Source organism: Elephantulus edwardii, unplaced genomic scaffold, assembly GCF_000299155.1.
Source record: "Elephantulus edwardii isolate Elephantulus edwardi_28Jun2011 unplaced genomic scaffold, EleEdw1.0 scaffold00211, whole genome shotgun sequence".
Lineage (NCBI taxonomy): Eukaryota > Metazoa > Chordata > Mammalia > Macroscelidea > Macroscelididae > Elephantulus > Elephantulus edwardii.
In genome coordinates, this window is record NW_006399961.1 from 3,178,785 (window position 1) to 3,203,997 (window position 25,213).

The 25,213-nt window shown below is 43.0% G+C and overlaps 1 protein-coding gene across 1 annotated transcript in view; it reads right to left on the reverse strand.

The window, feature by feature from the left end:
• The window catches only part of POLR3B (polymerase (RNA) III (DNA directed) polypeptide B), a 130,837-nt gene that overhangs the window by 26,235 nt on the left and 79,389 nt on the right, over positions 1 to 25,213 (reverse strand). The window contains exons 20-23 of the mRNA XM_006897542.1: positions 20,197 to 20,406; positions 17,859 to 18,017; positions 15,479 to 15,596; positions 13,153 to 13,295 (exon numbers count right to left, since the gene is read on the reverse strand). Coding sequence (XP_006897604.1) covers positions 13,153 to 13,295; positions 15,479 to 15,596; positions 17,859 to 18,017; positions 20,197 to 20,406 — 630 coding nt within the window. The remainder of the gene's footprint in view (positions 1 to 13,152; positions 13,296 to 15,478; positions 15,597 to 17,858; positions 18,018 to 20,196; positions 20,407 to 25,213) is intronic.

The window sequence follows — 25,213 nt, forward strand, 5'->3', positions numbered from 1 at the left end:
AGTGGGTCGCTCTCGTCCCAGTGGCGTCACAGGGCGTGCTGAGCACAGGTCACCCAGCAAATGGCTGGCGAATCTGATCACTTGACTGTTTCCATATTTCTCATCAACAGAGACTGACTTGTTCAAAAGTCATTTTCACTTCTGAGTTGTAGGCTTTCACTTTTGAGACCATGTAATGAGTCTAGTTTAATTCGAACAGAGAAAATAGGAAGATAAAACATACATACACACGAGGAGACGGTAAAGGAGAATCAAGGTATTCTAGGGCTAGTATCAAGACAAGAAAGCTAGCATCGACATCAACCACAGAGGACAACTGAAACATCTTTAACTCAAGAGCTGTTTCGGAGAAGCAAGCCTTCTGTGCATTAAGAACTGACTGGCAAACAGTTCTGTTTTGTTGATAGCCAGGTCTCATGTCAATACCACCCTCTGCTTCATCTTTGAAGTTCTGGTTAGCAAGTCTACCTTCCACCAGTGGATTAAACATATCGCTCAGAGGCTGATACCCATTTGCGTAAAGAAAGGGAGAGAAGACATTTCCCACACTACCTAGTATATGCTGCATGATCTGGGCTTTGATGGGATAGAGGCCCTCTAGAGAGGTTCAGGGGGAACTCAACTCTACCCTAGCCGCACTTCATGCAGACGATTTGACTAGATTTCAAAACCAAACCATTTTCCAATCCAGCCTGCCATATTCTAACACGAAGTGATGCAGAACAGAGCTGTGAGTTGATACTAATCAGAATCTAAACTGTCTGCTTTCGCCTTCTGCACTTACAGGAGAGGCTATTTATTCTGTGTAGCTGAATACATTCGCACCGACGGGAGGCGAAACTGACCCTGGGGTTTTACCCTATCAGTCAGGGAGGAATAGTTAACTGAGGCCTGGCACCAGTGAGGTGCATAGATGTAAGAGATGCCAATTCTAAAGCGTTCACTACCCCTGGGCTCTCATCTCAGACCTGCATATGGCAGCATCTCAAGGAGCGGGGTGACCTGCATTTGACTCTGCTCTTCAGCTGACATGTGTTACTTGCGGGGAGGGCGGGGTATGGGGGAGGCAACCCCACATTCTGGTGAGCCTTAGGAGTTTGGACTTTGTAATGAGAATAATTAGCCACCTATTTCATGAGGCAGTTGTGCTAGAAGAACAGATGAGCTAACGTCTGAGAGGTACTTTGAGGTCCTCCGAGAAAGGCAGCATCGACAAACCTGGAATTATTCTAAGAAACCTAATTACTCTCAGCAAGAATTAAACTAGCAAAGGAAAGGAGACCCACTTAACGAAGAGGAGGAGCAGCGCTAACTTCAACTGAAGAGCGGACAGAGGCTCGCTCAGGAGCGCTGGGCTGCTGAGGTCACAGGAGCAGGACCAAGGTTCCCCACCTCGCAGGGCCTGGGGCTGCAGGTTTCTGGTGGGAAGCAGTCTACTGCCGGTGAATATCGTGTCCACTTGGGGTCAGGGCGGCGGCAGAAATGCTTTCAAGTCTCTCCGTGCCTAGTATGTTTTGCTCTGAATAAACTCATCTCTGGGCCTTCGTACACCCAGACACGTAAATCTCGACATCAAAACTGATGGCTAAAAACACAGGCGGCTGCCTCTCTCTGCCCTCCCCCTCCCTGGCTCGCGAATGAACCTCCTTTTCTTCTTCGCACCACCACCTTAAATAATCCCCAGGGGGAGGGGAGCAGACAAAAAACTGTTGAATCATATTAGCTTTGTTCTGCTGACTGTTGAATCGCTTCCAGAGCGATCACATCACTTGCCATATCCCAGCTGACATAATTTTAATTCGGCTCTTCCTTACATGTTAACAGATAAATAATGCATAAGAAAACTTGATTAGCTTTCTTATTAAAACATCACTCTAAATGAGAGGAGGCGCTAGAAGACAATACAGTTTTTACACGGCTTTCCCAGGAGCAGTTGAATGGTTTGATGTGATAAATTTGCATAGTCTGAAGCCCACAAAGGGGCTGATTAATTGAAACCCTTACAATGCTTCTGGAAGCAGCTATTGTAAAACAATAACCATAGGAACTTTACAAAATACACACAGCCCAATGTGTCAAGAGCTTAATAAAATGTGTTGAGGCTACACTATTTGGAAACAGAATTGGAGATTTTTATTCTGGGCCATAAAACACTAAACGCCCTAATTTCAAAGCTTTAGTTGGATAGTTAGAGAAAGGTCAGAGGGTTACTGGTTAGCTAATGAAGACCAAAATTTGCTCTTTTTTTAAAAAAAAAAAAGGAAATGAAAGAAAACCTTACAATAAGGTGCATGTGTGGACAAAATAATGCTGATTTCTAATATTTTCAACCTATGAGTTGCCTGAATCTCTTTCTGGACTCAGGGCAGAACGGTCATTTGGCAACATGATCTGATCTTGGGGCTCCGGCCGTAAGCTTCCTCAGCCCCCCTCTTCTTGCCCACTTAGAAACTTCCATTCAAGCAGGATCAGGCAAAGCAGGGAGCCAGAGACCCCCAGGCTGTTTGAAGCTTCAGAGAAGCGGAGAATCTCAAGAGTTAAGTCTCAAGCATAAGGTGTTAAGTTAAATCAGTCTGTTTCCTCTCCCAACTTTAGAAGACACACTAAAAAAAGCAAATAACAGAGGGAAGCCTGGCAAAAGCAATTTAAAAACCTAAAAACAAAAACAACACAGAACGCAGATCTTATTTAACAAACTCTGCTCTGGCTTTCTCTGCCCCACACGAGATAAGATTTTCTGCCTTCTCAAAGCCTCCCTCTAACTGCTGTCCACGGGTTCTTCACGGTGCGGGAGAGCCTGAGTAGGTCATAACTCGGCTGGATATTTCATAAAAATTTAAGAAATAGTCAGCAGGTTGCTAAGTGATAGTCATTCCTGCAAAGTGGAGGTGAAATCATCTTGGAACAAGTGCTCTGTCGAGTAAGAGAGAGCCAAGGACGAATCTCCTGAACAGCATTATCTACAGAGGATCCTGACAAGTCAAAAATAGATGCAGGAAACCATTCAAGGAAACGACCACATTCTGACAGGACTACAATTCTCTTTTAAAACAAAGGTTGACTTGATGCTATTAAAACAACCTGCAAGTCCGTAAGGATTTAGGGAAAGAGACCAGGAGTGGATGTCATTATCTCAGATCTGCAGTTATTAAAAAGCTTCTGTTTGCCAGGACAAACACTCTTGCTCAAATACAGTTTTTCCTCTCCTCAGGAATACTGTTTGCTATTGCTGCCCAGTCCTGGCCTCTGCAGGACTTTTGATGGAGGTGCTAATCCTTTTTCACATGAGAGACTGAGAAATGTCCTTTCAGGGAAGTGATATATTTCTGCCCCCCCATCAAAGTAGTCCACACTTGCCTCCCTCTTTGTGAATGGCAGCAAAAGTAAGAGGGAACCTGCAAATCTAATAACTTGCTTTGCCTGGAGAGTAAGTGGAAACGTAAATTTCTTGGGCGGACAGAATTTTTGTTAAAAAAAACTATCAAAATCCCCCCCCCCCATAAGAAACTTGGAGCAGGATATCTGCCCATCTTTTGCATAAACACACTAGCCATTAGGGAGAGTAAGGCTCATGATGAAAATGTTTGCTCGGTTTCCCTTCATGAAGAATTGAAAGAGGAGTTAAAGAAACCATACTAGTTGCAGCCATGATTTCTATTAGCATTACAAGGAAATCTCTCGCTCTAGTCTTAAATCTAGAAAACTCTAAGAATATGAAGAAAACCATAAAGAACATTTCAGACCGTCCTTCTGCCCTATCACCTGCCTCCCCTTGGGCCTTCACGGCGTCACTGTATGCCAATCACCTAAAGCCTGGCGTCACTGTACACCGATCGCTAAAGCCTGGCTTTGCTCTATGCTACCTAGAGGCCCAAAACAGTGGGGCAAGGAGATCAAGCTTCAGAGTTTAAGTACTTTTCTCCAACTGAATTTAAAACAAAATCAAAAGAAAGTCTGAATTCCTTTGTAAACAAACAAGCAACAAAATGCCAAGCTGAGTGCCTGGCAGGTTCTGACCAAATACCCTCACCTTTACCTGGATCTCTGCCTATTACCAGAGCTCGCCCTGTTTTTAGAGTCTCAGTCAAAGGCCCAGCTCTTGACTCACTGCGCATCCACAGGTGAAATCCATAAACGACCTCATAAGCCCCAAAGGAAGCGTGCTGATTAAGATTCTTGGAATTATGAGAGGAACAGACCAGACAAGATGGGTTGACACCGTAACTGGGGTAATGGGGGTAGGTGTGTAGGAGACAGACCAGCTCAGGACAGGTCAAGGTTCAGAATTACTGAGGACTATGAGTCACAAGCAACTTGATGGCACATAACAACAGCCTAGACCAGACTGAGGGAGCTCTGGTGGCAAGAATCTGCACTGCAATTCGGAGGCACGTGGTTCGAGGCCACCAGCTGCTCCTCGGGAGACGGATGGGCAATCTCTTCCCATGTGATAAAGGGCCTCTGAAAACCTGTCGGAGGGTCAGCTATAGGTCAGTTCTGAGTCTACACAACAACAACAACAGACTACACTGATAGTCCTTCATGTAGAAAGCTCTGTGAGTGACCCCTGTATGTTTATGTGCCCCCTCCTTTTTAACATACTGGATTGCATATAAAATTCGTCCACATTGCTTTTCATTCATGTATGACACTGTATTCCACACATTCCTTCATTCACATCATGTTTCATACAATCATTCATGTACATTGTGTCTTGACCTGTGCCCACTATCACCCCATCTTTTCAGGTCCTCACCAATGAAACAGTTCTCTCCTTGCTAAGTACCCGGATCTCTCTGCTGAGTCATCTTCCATTTTCAAGAGGCACAAAAAGCTGCTGCTTCATGAGCCTGTGACATTTTTACACAGGCCTGATCACTTCCACTTTCTCCAGCATGAGCCTGTGACATTTTTACACAGGTCTGGTCACTTCCACTTTCTCCAGCGGGGCCTCCCGCGGGCTCACTGCGCTCATTCATTCATCACACAGATCTGATAGTGACTCCCAACCATTCGCTCTGATTCTCCTGCTCGGGTTTACCCAGCCCTTACATCTGCTTCAGTCTTCTCTACAAGCTCCTATGCCTCATACAACCACTTCTGTTTGGCATCATTCTCACAGTTATTTATCAACTTATCACGTCATCACCGCTGAGTGAAGTGATTAGGCCTGAGGATATAGACATGCACCTCCTGTGGCATTACATTTTCATGCCTCCTGACTGTTACCAACACATCGACTCACTGCTGTTAAGTCAGAACTGACTCAGCTTACCCTCCAGTGTGTTTTCAGAGGCTGTAAAAGCACAGAAAGGAGACTACCCATCAGTCTCCTGAGCAGAAGCTGGTGGATTAGAACTGCCTGCCTCTGTGTTAGAGGCACAATTCCTTCCTCACTAGGCCACTAGAGCTCCATTCTGATTGTCAGAGGAGACATTTTAAGAGGAAATACAAGCAGAAATGCAATCTATACATTATCTGTGTACAAGAATCCCTCACAACCTTGTTCAGGCAAATTTAAAACAAAAGACATTAGGCAACCAACAGCACGGTAGGTGCTGTATGAACATCAGGAAATGGATATGTAATGCTCTAAGTGGAGAAACAGAAGGTAGTAGACAGAAGGAGCTCAATCAAAAGAATTTTAAAATACGCTCACAGAGGATATATAATGCAAATTCACACATTATAAAGGGGAAAACCCAGCACTTCCAAATAACTCTACACTTTCAAAAATGTTCAAGGAATTAATTACTGCCCTTTCTTTGGTGTGTGGCCGAACCAAACTGGAAACAAATCACTGGATGAACCTTCATGTGACCCCTATGTCCTAAAACTCCACTATTCTGTTTTATCAGATCATTTCATGACAATTACAAACTGCGTACAACCGAGGTGGCGGGCCACAGTTTCTGTTTTCCATGCCAACAGCCAATTCTTGGAGTTTGCTGCCAGGTCCTCTCCGGGCCCTACTCTATGCAGTGGGGATACTGTATGGTGACCCCCAGGTGTGTCGGCTGTGCACTCTGCACACTCAATGTCCCCCCTGAACCCCTTCAAGTCAGTGACTGAGAACTTATTAGAGCAGCCTCTATTTTTCTGGCTAACACTCGCACATCTAGGCAGGTGTATCTGAAAAAACGGGCAAAGTTGTGAACTCAAAATGTACTTCCGTCTACGCCTGCTCAAATTCTTGCTAGTTCTGAATTCTAACCAAGGTTACTACAGAGAGACAAGAGGTGTGGGGATAACGTACTCTGATGGGCTGACTTAAAGGAAAGGTTATTTGAGAAGACAGCTCTGTTTTAGCGGTGTACCTTAATACAGGTGCTTGGTAGACATTTCTGCAGCAAGGTGTGTGTGACTAGATGTGTACACTGGACTGACAACAGTGGAGTGCTGTGTAAGGCTGTTTATCCAGGAAGAAGACATAGATCAAAATACCAGGATTCCTTCTTAGGAAAAGAGTTTGATCTTTTCCCAGAGGAAATCTCACAGAATATGGCACTTCTGAGGTAGAGTGGTAAGGAAATACCAGAGGAGGAAAGAACCACCTTATCTGAACATGAGTCAAATCCTGGCTCCAGCAGCACCAAGCTGTACTGCTCAGGCTACAGACCTCATGCTCAATTTCTGTCTTTTCTTCCTCCAGGGCCCCAGCCACCCATCAGCAAGCCCTGTCGGCTCTATCTCTCACTTCTTCCCATTTGCTGCCGCTGCTCTCCTAGGTCAGCCACCATGCCTTAGGCCTGGGCCACTGCGAGGTCTCCCCGCTCCCTTCTCCAGAGTGCTCTCCACACAAAGGCCAAGGCAGTGACTGAAAACCGTGAGATGGGCCCTGTCTCTCCTTTGCTAACATTCACCATCCAGTGGGCCTACAGATGGCCAGCACATACACAACAAAGTCCAAACTCCTTTCCTCAAACTTTATTAATATGAGAGTTGAGAAAAGCCCCCAAACCCCTAAAGTATAAGCCCATAGGAAAAAAACAAAACAAACTAAACCAACCCCCAGGCAATGAGGCATCCATAGAGGAGAGGTAATCATATAACCTTGAGAGCTGATGAGAAGAGGTAGGGACAGGAAGTGAGTCAACAGAAGGAAAAGGCCAGCAGAGGGGACATGGAGGAGGGAGGAGGGAGCTGACTGAGGCTTCAGCCCATTCCCGGGGAGGCTCAGGAAACAGACACGATGTGCTGTGAAAAGCGAGGTTTGAGAGGCCCCCCCCCCAAACAGGAAAACCCTTAAAAAATGTAATCCAGCAGAATTCCAGGGCCTCTACTGGGAAGGACATGGGGACTCGGCTCCTTCTCACTCCTAGCATGCTTTTCCCAGTTGGCCTGCATGCCCGTTTCCTGGTGGTGCTGCTGGCTCCAGCTCCTTCCCCGGCCCACCTCTGCTGTCGAGTCAACTGTGACTCCTAGCAACTCTGTAAACAACAGACCCGGCTCAATCCTCACAATCTCAGCCATGCTCAGGCCACTGCGGTAATTTTCAAAGATGCTGTTCAAGACCCTTCATAACTGGCTTCCTCTCTTGTCTACACGCCTCTTGTCGTTATTATTAAATAACATGAAAACCAGGTGAGAAGGTTAAAGTGCCATCCAAATCCTTACTAAAAACAAGTTTATTCACCTTGAGTTCTATGCCCAACAAAGTATAACCCAGCTGCGACGACAGGACACAGTCACACACACGAGACCTCAAAACACGCACAGACTTGATGGTACCCAAGACCATCACCACTCAGAAGGCTCTCTAGCTCTTTTAGGAAGCACTTCTAGACCACAAGGTAGTACGGCTGCTCACACGCTGGCTTGCCCAAGTTTTGCCCGGGCTTGTGAAGCCTATTCCAGGCCTTGACACACTGTCCAGAAGCTTTGGCTTCAAGAACCAGCACCACAGCTTAGAGCAGAAAGAAAAGGACTCTAGATGAGAGATTCGAGGGGATAACGGAAAGGGGCCTAACAAATTACCTGGTGATGATGTGGAAAATTACAATTAGAGGGTAGGAATTAGATGATGTAAATAAAAAATGACACAGTAACTTCTGGGGGGAAAATGAGCCTACATTAACAAAGGAGAGTACTCACTTATTTGGTTTGGGGGTGAATCATATTTGTATGAAAGACACCTCCCTTACAGAAATCCCCCTCCTTGGTGTTTCCAAATTTGAGGGCTCAGACTCAGTTGCTCTGTTAGTCTAAGTATGCTCTACACAGGATTTCAAAGGCCTGATATATTTTGGAAGTGGATGGCCAGTCCTTCTTCCTAGTCTGTCTTTAATCTGGATGTTTAGTTTTAGAAAAGTATCTGACAGACAAGCATTTTACCAAAAGGAGCAGACAAAAGACAACCCACAATCAACACTCTTGGCACCAGGAGTCAGGAAATGAAAAGACGAATTGCTGTCAGGCACCTAAGCAGAGACCTGAAAAGCAACGATGTCAGTCTGGAGACTAAGGTGCACCTAATAGAGGACATGGTCTTCGCAATTAGTTGCTATGCATCAGAGAGCTGGACACTGACTAAGGATGCCAGAAGAATCAATGCCCTTGAGTTATGGTGCTGGAGAAGAGTCTTGAACATACCAAGAAAACAAATAGGTCTGTCTTGGAGAGAGTAAAACCAAGTGTCTCCTTGAAGGATTTTGAAACTCCATCTCACATACTTTGGGCACGTGGCCAGGAGGGACCGGTCCTTGGAGAAGGACATCATGCTCAGCAGGGTGGAGAGACAGCACAGGAGAGGAAGACCCGAGATGAGATGGATTGATACAGTAACCGGGGCAATGGGGGTTGGTGTGTTGGAATCAGTGAGACTGGCTCAGGACAGAGCTTCAGAGCGACTGTATACGGGGTCGCTATGAGTTGCAAGCGACTCAATTGGCACCTAACAGCAACATTTATATAATGCAATTTAAATAATCATATAAGCAAAGAGTGTGATAAATCTGGAAAAGGAGCCGGGATGACAAAGAGTGAGCAAAGCCCTCTCTTCTGCTGGAACAGGAAATCAATAGGTAATACCTAAAATTGATGAAGCTGCTTGAGAAGCAAAATTGGAGGAAAGGCAGGGATTGCTTTATCTCAGTACAAAAAAAGTCATTTGGGCTTTTTAAAAAGAGTAAGCATCTATGATGTAGGAAAACATTGTTACTGAAAGAAAGGAAGACTCCCTTCAACTGAGAGTTCAAAATACTCCTTTTCCATTACTTTGTTACAAGTCACCTGTTTACTGTTGCCTTGTTTCTCCACTTATCTTTTCAATAGACTGTAAGAAGTTACAAGAGAAGGAACTATCAAGGGACTGGGGTGTAATCAAAAGGTTTTACCCTCGGATTAAGAGCCATCTGGAGAAGAAAGATGAGGAAGTGAAACTCCTGACGCCAAGTGAAAGGGCACCGAGGCCCAGGAGAGTGTCTTTCAGCTCACATGGAGACGGACAAGTTAGAGCCCCACTAGTGAGTCGAAAAGATCCCAAAAATTTGCAATGTTTCAGCTCACTGCAAGTTGGAAACAAGTTCCGTCAAGAAACATTATCCTGAGCATACTATGGCTTGAAAAAAAATGTTACAGGACACAGATTTACTTCACTCAGAGGTCTGTATCTGCTAGTCAAGTAGGAGTTCCCATGGCACAACGGTTAGCACATGATGCCCTCTTAAAAGTCAGATGTATAAATGCACCAGCCATCTGTGGGACAGAGGTGTGGCAGTTTGTTTCCGTAAAGATGACATCCTTGGCAATCCCGTCAGGCAGTTCTGCCCTGTCCTCGAAGGAAGCTCTATTCTGTCTTCTAGGGAGACAGAGCTCTACCCTGTCCTGGAGTAAGGGGCAGCTCCACAGCGATGGGCATTAGCAACCTCGGCTTTTTGCTTTCATAAGCACTGCTCTGTCTAAACGCACACATCCACACACAATGTTTGGATGAAAATCTGGGGAGAGGGAATCTGTAAAGAGTAAATACTTGGTTTCTTCTCACTTTTCCTATCTTCTAGCATGCTTCCCTTCAGTCACTTAATACTCAACAGCCCCAACTAGCGGCTGCGTGTCTCCTGTAAGAAAGGCTCTCTCGGGCTCTTCGGAGAAGTGAGGACGAAGTCCCTGCCCGCAAGATGTCCAGTGCAGTCAGGGCACGGTGGGTGATCACCGAGACTACAGCCAGTCTGCAAGTCTTCACATCAACACTCTGGTGGAGGAAGACATAAGGACTTAGGGTGTCGAGAGTGTGTAAACTGAAAGCGAGGAGATTCTCTGTGTGCACTCTCACAAAGCTTCCAATGGCAGCGTCTGCTAACAGGACTCGAAAACGTTACTCTCATCCAGGCTGTAGCAAAGCAAATGCATTGCCTCCCATTCTGGCGACTGGCCCGAATGGACACAGGAAAGGGCTGACCTTTCGGTTAGCAGCCAAGAGCTTAACAGCTGAGTCACCAAGGTTCTTCTCTAGGTTAAGTGAAGTACAGGCTACCGCCAAGGTTACAGTTAATCCAGAATGAGCTTAGAGCACATTTCTCAAACTGTCAAGAAGTAGAAAAAAAGAAAATATTTCAATGCAGTCTTCCTTTGTATCAATGGGGGATTGGTTCTGGACCCCCTGTGGAAAGACCCCCTCCCAGTCCTTTATATAAAATGGCATAATATCTGCACATCCTCCTATATACTTTAAATAACCCCTAGATTATGGATAATACCTAATACAAAGTAACTAGTGACCACATTTTCTAGAAATAACTTTGTGTTCCCTCATGGCCTTTGAAGGATTGCTCTGACCAGAGGGGTGTGTTTTAGGAGCTAACCTCTCCCCAGAATAGTTTCCATGGGAAGTGAGTTGAATGGTTGATTCAGCTGATGGGGAAACCTACAGATACACAGAGTGACTGTAAAAGAATGAAAGTTTTGCTCGTAAGATCTAGTCAAGATAAAAACCAACCCCAAACCAAACCAAAACACCTCATAACACTAAAAATGTGTTGATATTAAGATTTAGCAGCTCTGGGGAACTGCATGAATTAGAGACGCCAAATTCACATTTACAGATAGATCTGTTTCTAAAATACTGAGACTAAAAGAATCTTGCTTCTGTCAATGGAACTAAAAATACTTGGGATGAAATAGTATCTTAGCTTGAAAAAGCGTCACTGGCAGAATGGAAACCAAGGCTGGATTCAATTCACAAATAGTACTATTTGCTTGGCAGGAAAGCTAAAATCAACATGCAGGAATCTTCAGACAAATGAGTTAGAAACAGGGAGATATTATACTAGAAATTGAAAAGCAAAAGTGAGAGTCTACACAGGAGAATGAAAGTGGCTGCTATCACGCAAACTTCCAAAGTCGGTAGGATCCAGCCAGTCTTGGTCACGGTCATTACTTATTGCTCATTTACTGCATGCCAGGCACTGTGCTACTGCCTAACAGGTGGGACCCTCTGGATCCTCTGCCAGGCTTCTGCCACCAAGCTGGGTGCCTCTGCCCCTTCATCAGTAACATGTAGAGACTGACACTAACTTCTCCATAGGACTGCTGTGAGAATCAAATGGGACCGTCCACGTCACGTGCTAAGAACACTGCCAGGCATGCTGTTAGTGCTGTGAAATGTAAGCTATTCTTGATATTCTTAAAGCTTGTCAGTGGTGAGAGGAGCCAAAATTCAAACGCCAGAATAAACTTTCTGCTCTTAAGACTACGAATACTGATTCAGAAACCATTCAGATGATGAAGGGAGCTCTGGTGGCCTACTGGTAAGGAGCTGCGCTCTAATCCCAAGGGCTGCGGGTCAAATCCACTAGCTGCTCCAGGGGAGAAAATGGGCACTCTCCTCTCGGGTGCCTCTGAAAACCTGCTGGAGGGTCAGGGTACAGGGTGGTTATGACTCGATGGTATATAACAATGACAACGACAAACAACAACATGCATCATGAAGGGAGCTCTCGTGGCTGTTAGCCTAGAGACAGGCCGTTTGAATCCACCAGCTGCTCTGACAGAGAACGATGGGTAATTGCCGCCCTGGCAACTTATAATCTCTGAAAATCCACTGGAAGGTCAGTTCTGAGTCGGTTCCACCTTAATGGTAATGAGAGAGCTAGATCATGAATTAACTGATGGTTAGAAGATAAAAAAACCACAAATGAATAGAAAAACAAGCAGTGACAAGAGTGACCTGCCTTGGTGGGACAGGCCGGAAGCAAGAGCAGAGACAGGCAGCATGGGTCAGCTCCACTAACAGCTCAGCAATGAACTAGTAGCTCTTTGACTTTGACTGACTGCTGGACACGTAGGATCTGAACTTCCCTGACTGCTAAAAAAAGGGCAGAGAAGTTTCTTCCAATGCTGACAGTCTATGAAACTGCTGTCATTACGTGTATCTGGGTTGACTCCAACTCACTGCAACTCCAGGTAACAGAATAACTAGCCCTTATGTTTCCCAGGTTCATGGCCTTGAGAGCTTTCTTCCCAAAGAGTCGCTTGGTGGGTTCACACCTTGTCTTTCAGTAGAGGCTGAGGGTCAACAGTTGTCAAACCGGGGCTCTTTTCTATGATACTACAACCCAACCCAACATACGATCTTCAAAGCTACATCTACTTCACAAATAGGTACTATTACTTAGTTTTCGAAGAATCACATTCAGAGGCAAACTATCCAGAATATACTTATAACTTTTAAACATAACAGTTTCATAAGAATGAAATTAACAGTCTAGAGAAGCAACTCTATGTTCTATTTCAAAATGGTGAAAACAGAAAGGAGATTATATGCTGGCAGGAGTTGGGGAGGGCGGAGAATGAAGACTTAGTTACTGCTTAATAAGCAGAGAGTTTGAGTCTTGGGTGACAAACAAGTTCTGGAAGTCACAGTATGTACGGTCACCCAACACCAGAGATGCACTCATACCACAGAATTGGGTATTTTACAATTATTTAAAAAGTAAAATTTCATTTTATATGTATTTTTTAAAAAAGAAAAAATTAAATATAATTAGGCTAGTCAGAAACTCAAAACAGTGTTATCTTTTATAATAGTATAATAATTTTCAAACATAAGAAATGTTTTAATTGAGGAAAAGTATGAAATATTTCTTACATGTGATAAAGGACTATTTTGGTATACTCAGCTTTAGGAACAAGTTGAGAAATGGTCCAATTTACCTTTCTGCCCATGGCGACTGCTGAATTTGTCTCCAATCTCTGGACGCCGAGTCTGTCTCAACAGAATTTTGATCAGAAAAGCATCTTCAGCATTTGAAGATATCATCACCTTTTCAATATAGGAATCTGTTGCCCCTTTGTACCTAATGTTAAAAGAAAGCCATTAAAATGGAGTTGGGAAGCTGCCTTCTATACAGACAAGCTACTTCAGTCTTTAAATGTAAAGCTTTAAAAGATGATCCTTCATTTTCAACATGAAATTAAAATTTTACAATTTCCTTTTCAGAGCTTAAATATTTAAAATAGCACAGGAGAGGAAAGCACTCTATGAGGTGGATTGATTCAGTGACTGGGATAATTGGGATGGGAGTGTCAGAGACAGTGCGATTGGCACAGGACAGAGCAGAGTTTAGGCTGTTGTACATTGGGTCGCTATGAGTTGCAAGCGACTCGACGGCACATAACAACAACAACAACAGCTGAAAATTTATTCAGAGGCAAATACAACCTAATTTAATCTTTACAGTGGCCCCATGCGTTAAGGCTCTTATTATCAATGAGGAAAACTGAAGCTTAGAGAAGTAAGTTGTCCCAGGACACACAACTAACATGAAATGGAACTGGGATCTGGGCTAAGTTAAAGAATCCAACTCCCCCGCGACCCGCTGCCCTTAAGTTTATAATTTTAACTCTGTGCCTCTAATATTTCTTTTGTCTTCATCCTGTAATTCAGATGGTCACAGCTTTTTATCTACTGACTGAAAATACCATTCCTTATAAGCCTGACATGATTTTGCCCCTTTGGATTATTGTTGTTAATTGTTTTGTTTTTTTCTTGTTGGGTACAATCAAATCAGATTTGACTGGCACAGGAGGCGATTGCCCCTCTTTCTCCAGTGGAGCATCAGGTGGATTTGAACCCCATACCTTTGGGAATGCAGTGCAGTTTCTTGACACTAGACCACCAGCGCTTCCTGTGGTGGCTGTATTACTATTTAGCTTTTATCACTATACTTAGTGAGTTGTGGTAGCCAGTCTCTAAAAAGGTTCCCATAAATCTCATTTCATGGTATTCAGAACTTTGTGTAGTTCCATCTTCTTGAGATTTTGGTGAATTTAAGTATTATAAAAATAATGGATGTCATGTCCAAGACGATGTTATGAAAGACCTATGATTTCTCTCTTTTGATCTTTCTTTCTGTGGGAAACACTAGGTAGCATATTGAAAGTAGCACTATGGAGAGAGAACAGCCCAAAGTGTGTGAGCAAAGCTTTTCTATCCTTATCTCCAAAAAGCACCCTGGTTGTACTCTCTCTAAGACACACCTGTTTGTCCTTTTAACAGTCATATGATAGTAAGTATTCTTATCTAACATCACATTTGCATCTCAATATAAAAAAAAACAACAAATATTTTCACCAGTGGACTAATAGGCAACATCATGATAGATGGATAAAAGATTCAAACTCTCAGTGGCTTCATCTTACTTGGATCCACAGTCAATCTCCTTGGTACCAGCAGTCAGGAGATCAGGAGATGTACTGCACTAAAAGTCTGCAGTATTGGAGGAGTAATGATGTTAGTTTCAGGGCTATGGTGTCCCTGGTTCAGACAATGATCTTATCAATCACTTGACCATGAATAAGGATGACAAAAGAATTTATGTCTTTGAACTGTAGTGCTGGAGAAGAGTACTGAATATCCTATGAACGGCCAAAAAAACAAAGAAACATGTCTTGGAGAAAGTTCTGCCAGGATGGTGAAGCTTCGTCTCACGTGCTTTAGGTGTGCTACGTGGAGAGGGACATTAGGTTCACAAACTCGAGAGGGCTGGGGAAGGAGATGAAGACTCTTAACCAGATGGATGGACACAGTGACTGCATCAGTGTGTTCAGGTGTGTCAGAGATTGTGAGGACAGCACAGGACAGGCCAGGGCTCAGATCTGCTGTTCACTGGGCTGCATGAGTCATACTCATCTGGATGGCACCGAACAGGAGCATTTCCATGTGCCTTTTGCCTTGCTGTGTCCTCCACCTGGAACATGTTGCCTACTTTGGTCCAAACTCAAATCCTTGTTAGAAGTTCACCAGGATTCAGCAGTCTAGTTAAAACTTCTCTGTCATGCTGGTTTTAGACTACTACTACTATTACTCTAAATGCACACTGCTAGCTCCCTAACCCGTCAGGGCGCTCTGGTGGCTTAGTGGCAAGGAGTTGTACTGCTAACCCAAAGACATGCGATTCAAAGCTCTCACTTCTCATTTCCCCGGTTCTTTCACTTTCTTTGGGCTTCCGTGCTTTACGGAGTCTAAACCAATACCTACGTTATGGGCACATCTTTGTACTGTGGCTGCTGTGGCACGTTACTTCCTTCCAAAGGAGTCTGAGTCACTGTGGGCATTGACTTATTCACAAGCACTTGCTTGTTTTCGACCTTCTCACCTAAGGAAAGAGAGAAGCACAAGACACACCATTATCATCAAGAAATGCAAAGATTATAGGGGTGTAAAATGATTATGGTTAAACTTGGTCCATGATATCCTGTCATGGAAGAAAAAACACACAAAAAGAAGACAGTAAAAATAAGAACAAGGTGAGCCAGTGTGCAGAAAATCAAGGAAGTGATTCAGGGGCCCCTATAAACGAGAGAAACCTCATCTCAGGGAAGCAGCAATGTTAGGTCCCTGTGAGGAGCTCCAGTCGTGCAGTCTTTAGTGCGTGTAGCTGCTCAGTAAAGGCTGTGCATCTTAGGGGTTCAAATCAATTAGCTACTCCATCTCCACAGTGGAAAGACAGACAGTCTCCTCCAGAGAAGATTTACAGCCTCAAAACCTGAAGGAGGTTGTCATGAGTTGGGATGGATGGTATCAGAACCAATCTGGAATGTTTACTTTATGCAAAGGTATCACCAACCCAACCCGAGCAACAAAGAAATAATATTATAATGGTCTTATTTCCTTCTTTAATGTCCCTTCTCCTGTTATGACTGTGTTGCTTCTTTTCATGATAAACTCAAAGACCAACTACAATAGCACTGATTTTCCAAGTGACACCAAGCGGGGTAAGGAGTGAGAGATTTCTTCAGGAAACAAAAGCAGAGAGGGGGTGGGGAGCCATGCCTTGGGAGCCTCACAGTGTCAGAGCTGACACAGCAATCACCAGCAGGGCCCCGTCCATGACATGGTGACACGGCGCTCCCCGCCCAGAGCCCGCTCCCCGTTCTCTCCATCTCCACCACAGCGCCAAGCCCCTAGCCTTGGGTGCGCATGCTATTCCAGGACCTTTTGACTGGTCACCATTCTGTTCTGTCTCCTTTATGATCTTTTCTCCACACTGCACTCAGAATCAAAAGTTTAAAACCCGCCCTCTGGTCACGTCACAAGCACACAGTTAAAAATTTAAAATTCTCAAATTCCTGGAAAGTCCAGTGACAACAGCAACAGGGTAGCAAGGCTTTGCTTTGTCTGGCTCCCATCTCTGGCTCTGTCCCTCTTTCTCCCCCTCCACACATGTCCCACTCTCTCTTGTACTGTTTTTGCTGTACTGGCCTATTTTCAGGGTCTTTTGCCATCAAGTCCCAGGACTCTTACACAACCCTTCTCACTATTAGAACACACTCCTTGCCTCTTTTCCAGCTTACTTTCTACTTACCTTTCAGATTTTAGCACCTTTTCCTGGGAAAAGTTAACCTGCACCTACTGACTAGGTGAAGACCTCCTGTTCTAACCCAGACTCTAGCTCCTTCTACAATTCCTTAACCCGGCTGTAAATTGACACTTACTGTGTGTTCCTTTCTTCACTGTCAGTTTCTCACACTGTGAGACCCCATGATGATGGCTATTGTGGGCTACATCAACACAGTTCATTACAAGTCTGCACGTAACAATGAAGTCACATTTTTTTAAGGAAAGATGATTCTAAAGTCAATATATAAATCGTAAAGTACCAGTGTAGGCACTCAATATGATCCTGTTTTCGTGTGAGCTGGAAGCGACTCTTAGCTGATCCTCTCGTGGGTTTTCAGAGGCGGTAAACTGCATGGGAAAGATGGCCCACTTTTCTCCTGTGGAGCAGCTAGTGGACTTGAACCAAGGACTTTTGCACTGCAGCACAATTCCTTACCACCAAGCCACCTGAGCTCCCTGAACATGACCCTATTCTAAACAAATATATCCCTTAAGAGACTTTTTAAAAAAAAGAAATTATAACCAGAATAGAATATACAGCTATGTAAAAATACATGCATAGAAAAACAGGCTGGAAGTAAATTCATAAAAACATTACCATACTACACAGTTTATGAGGAATGCTGGAAAATTTTGGAATTGTTTTTAGATAACAGAACTGTCAATTCCTCTCATGACTTTATTAACCTTGTCTGATTTAAATCCTACAGTTTTTCAGGTCTACTATATCTAACATTTCTTAGCACTTTCATTCTCTTCACAAATCTCATTTAATGAGTAATATTTTATTTTATTTTGGCAACTCTATTTATAGAAGTTACTGTTCATTTCTCTTCCTGAAATAAATGGAATCCCAGTTTAAAAGAAAAAAATAGTTACCACACTGGCTGAGTTAGAAGAGTGGTACTAAGTAGGCTACTTGCCCACCCCTCACCCCGCATCATTTAACAAACATTCAAAAACAGGTTTCATAAACTTTTCAAAAATATTTATGTTCATTTTTTAAAAGGCTTTTTACCTGGAGAGCAAATACCATCTGCATCTAAAATTTCATGTTTCCAGATGGGTTTCCGTGTAGTAGCATCCAGCATGGGCCCCATCACTTTGTCAAAAGTTTGATTGGTGTATCGTTTTAATGTACATTTTGCATTTTTGTAGACAAGGCAACGACCAAAGCCTTACAAAAAAAAAAAAAAGGTATATCAGAACAAGTACAAAAATACAACACACATAGATTTTTATGATTCAGTTACACCTCAAGACCACCACCATCTCACCCCCACACACATAACTACTCCACCTCTGGATAATCTGGGATCTGGCACAACACAGTCCACAAACTGAACGAAGCCCTGGCTCGGGACTTCCCTCTCCACCGTCTACACAGATGCTGGAACCTCGCCCCCAGTTTCCTCATGGAATATGCCCTGCCATGTTGGAAGTAGGTGGTCAAACTCGAGAGGAGACGCTCAGTCATTCAGAGCACGGAGTCATAGATGTTAGAAACAGTCTTCGAAATCACTCGGTGTAACTTGCAGTTTTTCACAGATGCTGTGAGCGTGGTCCAAAGATGTTAAGGAGCCAGGTCACCCAGCACGTCGGTCGGCGGCAGAGGTGAACAGACCACAGGCTCCTCAGGCAGGACTCTGCACACATCTGCTTGCTGGGTAACCCCTATGACCCTCCCTGGAGAGATCTTCTTTTTTCTCATCTGGGCATTCAAGGGGAGCCCCAAACCAGTAGATAAAGAGGTTTCCTTTCTTACAATGAAAAGCAGCTGGCAAACCAATGATTTTCATCTTTTTTGAAGAGTTTACTGTTTATACTTTTAGATCACATTTATCTCATGATAAGGGAAAATTAGTAACTGATATTGAAGAAGGTTAAGCAACAACAGATCCCCCCTTCCTTTGGCTAAACAGTTACTTAAAACTTGATTTTTCTCTCATCTCGTCAAAATATACAGACATGTCAGTGTTCACTTAAATAGAAAAAAATGTTTCAAGAGCAAAGCTATTACTTATAAAATAAATACATAGCTATAAAATCCTTCATTCCCAAATCTGTATCAATAAATGAACTCTTTCAAGAAGTCTAAGAATCTAATCATTTGGGAAAATCACTTAAGTAAAGCAAGACTTCTGAGTAAACTCTCAGGACTCTAATGCACTTTTAAGAACATGAATGTAATATGAATGACTGCACAAAACCCAATGAAAATATTATTTAAAAATCAACTAAGAAGGTAGCTAAAACAAAACAACACATTTCTCTAATTGGGCAGTAAGGGAAGGTGCCTGTGTGTCTTCGAGCTAGATCATGGTCACCCCAGCTCCCAGTACCATGCGCTGTAATGTGGCCGTAATAAACTCTGCTCAGCCAGCAGACTGGGAACATTAGATGATCTTGAAATTTTGTACAATGGCAGTTAACTGCAATGTGCAGGGTGACTCTGAAGGGGAGTGTGAATCCGAAGTGCATACAATCAGAAGTGATTTTTCCCAAGTGTAAATGGACATTTTTATTTACAGGTGGGAGCTTAAAAGCCTGCGGGCAGTAAACGCAGATCATTAAATTGTGTTGCAGGGTTTCTGACAGACATCACCAAGTCCTCAGATTTCCACATAAACGTTACCAGTTAATCAGAAAGGACAACATCTAGTTTTAAAGCATGGCTGTTGTCATTTGGAGGAAAAAAGAGGCATAAATTAAGTGCAGCCAACATTAATGCCGAAGACACATGTCTAGAAGTACTATTATGGCTGCCTAGCAACTCTGAAGAGGGAAGGGGGCGGCCTGGTGGGGACGCCAGGGAGAAAGAAGAGCAATTATGAATAGAGGAGTCAGAATCGGATCAGGTGATGGTGAACACACCATCAAGTGGCGACCTGCAACACTGGCAAACAATCAAGGAAGAGTCAAAACTACAAGCCAGCTTTTGTATGGCTGTTTGTAGCACAATGTTGCTAAAAAATAAAAAGACATAAAGACTATGGGATGAGCTCGATAATAAAAAACAGCCTTTTAGAACCAAAGACTGTTATTGTCCTAGACAGTAGATTTCTTGCTACATCATTTATTTAACTTAAAAATAAATTCTTACTTCCCCTACCCCCTTCTGTGGAGTTATCACAAGCCACCAGCTAAAAGACGATTCCTTAGTATACATTTTATAAATGACAAGATAAAATGCGGGGGAGGCAACACCATAGCATGACGATGACTTCTTGTCTTGTCAGCATCAAATCACTGGAAGCTGATACTAGTGCGTTCGCGCCGAGGATTTCTACACTCATCATGCTTATCTAATTCTGCAAAAGGCACCCAGGGTGCTGGAGCTCTGAAGGTCCACTTACCTCGGTCCAAGGAGGCTTTGTTCAAAACAAGAGCATCCTCAATGTCATAGCCACTGTAACTCATGACAGCCACTATTGCATTCTGTCCGGCCGGCAGCTTCTCGAAGTCGATCAACTCGATGGTCTTTGTTTTAACCATAGGTTTTTGTGGATATGCTAGTAGATACATGAGGGTATCAATTCTGTTCCGCTGGTTGTATCCGATGGTACCTGTATTCACATTGGAGAAAAAGAAGTGCCATACTGTGTCACAGACAATAACAATTAGGCAGCTGGGACTATACAACAGACACATTAACTTCATTAGTTAAAATGAAGAAAATCTTCAAGGTCAAAAACACTTTAGAATCAATACCCTCAGACTGGCTGATAACTTTTTATTTTTGGATTAACTTTTTTTTTGAAGCTTTTAAAAATATAATTTAAAACTCTTCTGTACCAGTGCAATATATTAAACTTACAAATGTAAAATTTTATCAGCTGCTAAAGCATGTGCAAAACCCATACACCTACTTCATTTTTATTGCAAAGTTATCCATTAAGAAAATACTACTTTTAAATTAGAAAACATAAAAATGATTTCACTATAGAGAAGAGACAATCTGATTTTAAAGACAATCTTCTACGAGAATATGTACTCAGAAAAGAACTGAATTAACTTTTAAAAGGAGGGTTTTCCCCTCACTATTATTTAAAGTCTTTCAGAGAAGGAAAAGAAATCACACTCAGGATATGCAAATTCAAATAATCTCTATTTTTTTTTTAATTTACAGACTTAATCCTTTTTAAGAAATTTTAATTTCACAAGGAAGTCAAACATTCTCTCTTTAGTTCTACTGTGTTCTGGGACACAATTCCAGTTGTTAGAGAAAGAGACTGGAAAATGCTACCCACTGTGTACATGCGAAGAGCTTATACAGCGGGACATACAGACACACTTCAGATGAGGAAATCAACAATTACAAAAAGCTCTAATTAAAAAAAAGAAAGTGGGAGGGAGGAGAAAGAACCGAATGTGGGAGGATGAAATAGTTCAGGTGAAAGCAAGAAAGCAGGAAGCTATTCGTTTAACTACTTATTAAGCAGTTAGTAAAAACGTCCAACACTTCTACGTGCTGTGCTTAAGCTAGGCTGCTGACCAAAACGCTGGCAGTGACTTGACTACTAGTTTCCACAGGAGAAAAAAACTGCAAGCAGCTTGAAGATTTCAACCTTGAGTACCTTTTATGGCAGCTCTACCCTGTCCTGTGCGATCACTGAGTTGAGATGGACTTAATAGCAATTTTGTTTTGTTCTTTTTTTAATGTGCCAAACACTGGTGGGAATCATGGGGAAATGTTATGCCCTTCTCTAAGGAATATGGGGCACGGTGCAATCAGAGACGGCTCTTCCCGCCTTAGAAAAGGTCTTTCCACCTGACTGACCATGGGAAGGATGTTACTGGACCCAGAATGTTAATCATTTCTTTCTCCTCTTAGAAACACACTGGTGGGGCTCATGGACCACGCTCTGACTCCCTGGGTTTAAGGACACACTGATAATCATACACAGATGTCTTCAAATTGGGAAACTCATCCTTTTCCTAACATTGATGTTAAATGTAGGCTACTGAGGTTCCTTAACTTCTCTTAGGTATCTCTTTTTTGGCTGAGAAGAGCAAACATTAACAGTAAGATAAAGAAGGTAGCCTGAAACTTCTCTTGCAGAAGTTTCTGGAGTGATGCACATGTTTCTAGAATACTCACAAGTCCTGACATGTCTGCATGGCATTTAATGGAGTTAGCGTTACCCAAACTCAGTATTTAATTTCCTCTCCTTTTTGAACTTCATAATTCAAGTCATTAAGTCAACAGCGATTTCAATTTAGAGATGAAAGCAATCTCTTCAAAGAGCAAAAGTGACAGTTACTAATAAAAGGAGACCGTGAAGTCTGTGGTGTCTACCCAAGCGACACACATCTAGAACATGCTCAGGTTCGGTGTAGCTGCTCGATAAACATCAAGTGAATACAAGAACGCCATCGTACTTTTGATTTTAACGTATGGATAACCATGGGTCTGTGCATGAATCTCTGAGCTGGAACATTTCCCAAACTAAAGCTAGTAAACTTTTGTTGAGTTGGCACTCTACATTGTCGACTAATTTATGTTATTTCAGTGCCAACTAATAACCTGGGTAGGACGCGTGGCAGGGGGTCACTTGCTGTTTTAGGACTAAAATCACCGTTGCTGGGATCGTGGTAAAAGTTCACCAACAATAAGTTTGTCGTGTCACATGAAATCATTTGAAATTTATGTTGAGACTGCAGCTCCAATTGTGTACCTTACCCAGCTTGAGGCAAGGGTTCAGGCAATGGCCCACCAGGCTGCCAAACATGTCTTCTGAAACCTGAGACCAGCATTATTCTGCAGCAGGAAGCGTAAGTGGCTGCAGCCCTGAACAATGGGGATGGAGACTGGACACTGCTATAAATTGTGTGAGCAGGGCCAGAACACGGCTCTCAGGCTTTCCAGCCAAGGCAGCAAATGTGCTGTGCTTATGATCTCATCTGAGATGTTTCTTTAGAGGAAGAACTCAGGAGAGGACACAGGTGAGTTATGCACATCATCAGCTGTACTGACTGTCAGTGGATCAGTTAACATCAGCTGTACTGACTGTCAGTGGATTAGTTAAAACACGACTTATAAATGATGATTGCTGTATCTTAAAGCTTCAAAATACCATCAGACTCCCATGTCTTTTATGAAAATCAGGGTTTATCACACACAGAAAGGCAGGCCGGTTACGCTACTCAGCCACTAACACCAAGCTTCACTGTGAAAGTGTTGTGTGGAAATGAAGTTATATGGCCAATCTATGGAAACATACGTTCAAACTGCTGCTGCTGCGTGCCTTCTAATGGGCTGTGACTCCTGTCCACCCTACTGGACAGAGGACTGGCCCAGTACGATTGCCAAGGCTGTCGGCTCTATGGGAGCAGATTGTCAGCCCTTATCTCCTACAGAGTGGCTGGTGGGTTTGAACCACTGACCTCTAGGTTAGCAGCTGGGTGCATAATCATTGTACCACCAAGGCTCTGGACATCAGTCATTATCTTCTGCTTAACAACACAGTTACAGAGATATCACAATCAACAGAAAGACACTAAGCAGAAGCTGCAATCTATCTTCCACTGCCCCATGTGGCTGCTTCCATAGCTCCCAAGGATTTTCTTTTTTCCCCCTACTTAACGACATCACTTTCATTGCAAAGTCCTGTCTTCCTGACAATAACTTTAAGACAGACATCACAAGCTGGCATATAAATGTAGGTTACATAAGAAAAAAGTTTGCTTTCATCTTTTTTTTCCCTAAAATTGGGGCGGGGGGGGGGCGTAAGGACTTGAAAAAATATACTGAGAAAAAGAAAATGGCATTTTATGCATTTAATTGTTTTATTCTTCTTTTCAGGTCTCTTTAAGCAACACTATTTCACATAATAAATTTTACACATTTAAATTACACAAACTGATGAATTCTAAGAGTTGTCACACCTATGAAATCACCATCACAATCAAGATTCAGAACATTTGCTCGGTCCACATAACCACTGCTATGTTTCTAATCATTCTAGAAACAGGTTTGAGGCCTTGAACACTAATAAGCAAAGGCTAGATGAACTGTGGGAGGATGTCAAATGTATCATCCAGAGAGCATGCAAATGGTCATTACAAAGACAGAAGAGGAAGAAAAGACCAAGATGGGTTTATGAAGAAGACTCTGAATATTGCACTAGAGCACAAAGAAGCCAAAGCAAAGGGAAGAAATCAAGAAATTAAGGAGTTAAACAGAAGATTTCAAAGGGAAGCGTGGGAAGACAAAGTAGAGCTGGAGTCAGAAAAATCAAAAGGGCCAACTTGCTCAGCATTTCTTTTCTTTTCTTTATTTTAATCGAGATTTTATTGGAAGTTTATAAAGAACTTGGATTTCCATTCATTCACTGTTGCACATTTTCCTCCCTGCCCACCTCCCCACCAGTTTGTTTTTTTTACAAGCTGAAGAAACTGAAGCTCAAATTCAAGTCTCTAGTTGCAATACTTAAGATGCTGTGGGCAGAAGAGTAAATTATCCAGGAAGCATTAAAAGAAGATGGAAGGAGTATACAGAGTCATTATACCAAAAGGAACTGACTGGCTGACACAGAATTTCATGTAACAATGTATGAGCAAGAGCCTGTGGTGATGAAGGAAGAAGTTCAAGCTGGTCTGAAATAACTGGGAAAAACCAAGGCCCCAGGAATTGATGGCATACCAACTGACTTATTTCAACACAAAGACACTGCCCTGGATGTGATCATCAAGTTATGCCAGGAAATCTGGAGGACAACCAAGTGGCCAACTGACTGGAAGAGCTCCTATGTTCTCATTCCAAAGAAAGGTGACCCAACAGAGTGTGGAAATTAATCGAACAATATCATTAATATCACATGCAAGCAAGATCCTGCTGAAAATGATCCAAAAACAACTGAAACAGCACACCAACAGAGAAGTGCAGGCTGGGTTTAGAAGAGGCTGTGGTACCAGGCATGTTATAGCTAATGTTAGATGGATCTTGGCTGAAAGCCAAATACCAGAGGAATATCTATCTGTGTTTCATTGACTAAGCAAAGGCATTTTACTGTGTAGATCACAAAAGATTGTGGCTGACTCTAAGAAGAATGGGAATCCCAGAATACTTGACCATACTTATATGAAATCTGTACTTGGACCAGGAGGGCAGTCATCAGAACAGAGCAAGGAAACACTGCATAGTTCAAAACTGGAAAGGGTGTATGCTAGGGATGTATTCTATCTCTATTCCTTTTCAGTCTATATGCAGAACAGATCATCTGGGAGGCTGGGCTCTATGAGGAGAAATGTGGCATCAGGATTGGAGGAAGATTCATCAATAACCTGTGTTAAGCAGATGACACAACCCTGCTTGCTGAAACTGAGGAGGACCCGAAGCACTTCTTGAAGGTCAAGGACTGCAGCCTTCAA